This window comes from Zingiber officinale, chromosome 11A, assembly GCF_018446385.1.
Source record: "Zingiber officinale cultivar Zhangliang chromosome 11A, Zo_v1.1, whole genome shotgun sequence".
Classification (NCBI taxonomy): Eukaryota; Viridiplantae; Streptophyta; class Magnoliopsida; order Zingiberales; family Zingiberaceae; genus Zingiber; species Zingiber officinale.
The window spans coordinates 57,402,756-57,404,124 of record NC_056006.1 but is presented as its reverse complement, the minus strand read 5'-3'; the positions used below and the strand labels follow the sequence as shown (position 1 = coordinate 57,404,124).

At 35.2% G+C, this 1,369-nt stretch overlaps 1 protein-coding gene across 1 annotated transcript; it reads left to right on the top strand.

The window, feature by feature from the left end:
* LOC122031402 (glycine--tRNA ligase, chloroplastic/mitochondrial 2-like) lies at positions 1–1,040 on the top strand. The gene is made up of 3 exons (XM_042590519.1): positions 1–152; positions 650–733; positions 960–1,040. Exons 1-3 carry the CDS (start codon positions 21–23, stop codon positions 1,038–1,040), a joined length of 297 nt encoding a protein of 98 aa, XP_042446453.1. The 5' UTR covers positions 1–20.
* Positions 1,041–1,369: the final 329 nt, after the last annotated feature.

Below are 1,369 nucleotides of genomic sequence, written 5' to 3'. Positions count from 1 at the left end.
TTCAGTGCATATGTTTCTAAATGTGTTGCAGTCTTGCTCGGCAATGTGCTCAACTTTGGTTGAAGACACGGGAAGCTCTTGGGCACCCATTAGGATTTTCCAAGGAAAATGATCTCTTGTTTCAAAATCTTCCAAATTCCCAATTGCAGAAGGTTCATTCCTTTTCAAATTTTAGTCTTATTATGTTGCTTAATGGGCTATAATGGTCTTAGTTGTTGGTAAGTTATAACACCTAAAGCAACAGCTGTTGAATGATCGGTCATTTCCATTAGTTGAAAGATCTGCAGGCCCTAAGGTGTGATGCCATAAACTGTCTAGTAAAAATCTCTTCCTTCCATGTAGACATGTTTGAGTAACTGAACTTTTCTCTCCCCTTCCTTCCACCTTGCACTCCTTTCCTACCCTCCCTTCCCCTTTCCCTTCTTCCTAGTAGACAGAGCTTTAAAGTTTAAACAACTAGACTGGTTTGTCTGTTGAGTCGGAACTCTTTATGTTCCTTTGAATTAATTTAGAAGTCTTACACTGTTTGGTCTTTTTTGCTCCAATATTATTCGTGAATTTGTATTAGTGAATTTTTATTGTGTAAAATTAACAAAGGTTCATCATGTGTAATGTTTTTTTTTGTCCCATTCTATTGCTTTACCTCAAGGTATTGGAACGTCCTGGAGCATTTGTTCTTGAGATTGGCACTGAAGAGATGCCTCCTCATGATGTAGTTGAAGCAAGTAACCAGGTATGTTTGACACCGAAAAAAAAGTAACTTCCTTATCTGGATAATGAGTTTCTCATAATTTATCCTGTAAAGTGGGACACAGTTTTGTGCTATGTGAATCAAGCATTATATTTTGTTTTAGATATTACTAATTTAAATGATTATTTCAGTGGGTAGTTATATCTTAGGGTCTTCCATTGGAGAACTGGTGCATTTTTTTTCTCTTCCATTTTTTTCCTCTTTGCAGCTTAGAAGTCTCATTATGGAGTACCTGAAAAAAAGAAGACTGAGTTGTGGAGAAGTTTCATCATATGGTACACCACGTTGACTTGTGGTAAGAACTCGAAGCTCGAAATGATCCTTTCCAATATTTTTTACTATTTGTTGGAAGTGTAATTGCATCTTTTTTTTATTAGAACAATGATAGATGCTTTCTCTAACTTTGGTCCTGTTGGTATCTTAAGTTTTGATGATTGGATTTATTTTCTTCTTTGATTGAGAAAAGATAACTGATTGTGTCAATTTAGTCACTCAAAAAGTGATATTGGAACTTTTGATACGTTTACTATCTCTTGTAAGATGGCTTAAATTTTTTATCTGGTTATCTCTGTTGATGTAATATGTTCTTATAGTAAACTTTAGACTGAAGATGGCCCC

What these genes read in the sequence shown, in the direction of transcription:
- LOC122031402 (XM_042590519.1), top strand. Translation starts at nt 21, where the DNA reads ATGTGTTGCAGTCTTGCTCGGCAATGTGCTCAACTTTGGTTGAAGACA. An exon ending in CAAATTCCCAATTGCAGAAG is followed by an intron (nt 153 to 649) that starts GTTCATTCCTTT and finishes CTTTACCTCAAG; the next exon opens with GTATTGGAACGTCCTGGAGC. An exon ending in TAGTTGAAGCAAGTAACCAG is followed by an intron (nt 734 to 959) that starts GTATGTTTGACA and finishes TCCTCTTTGCAG; the next exon opens with CTTAGAAGTCTCATTATGGA.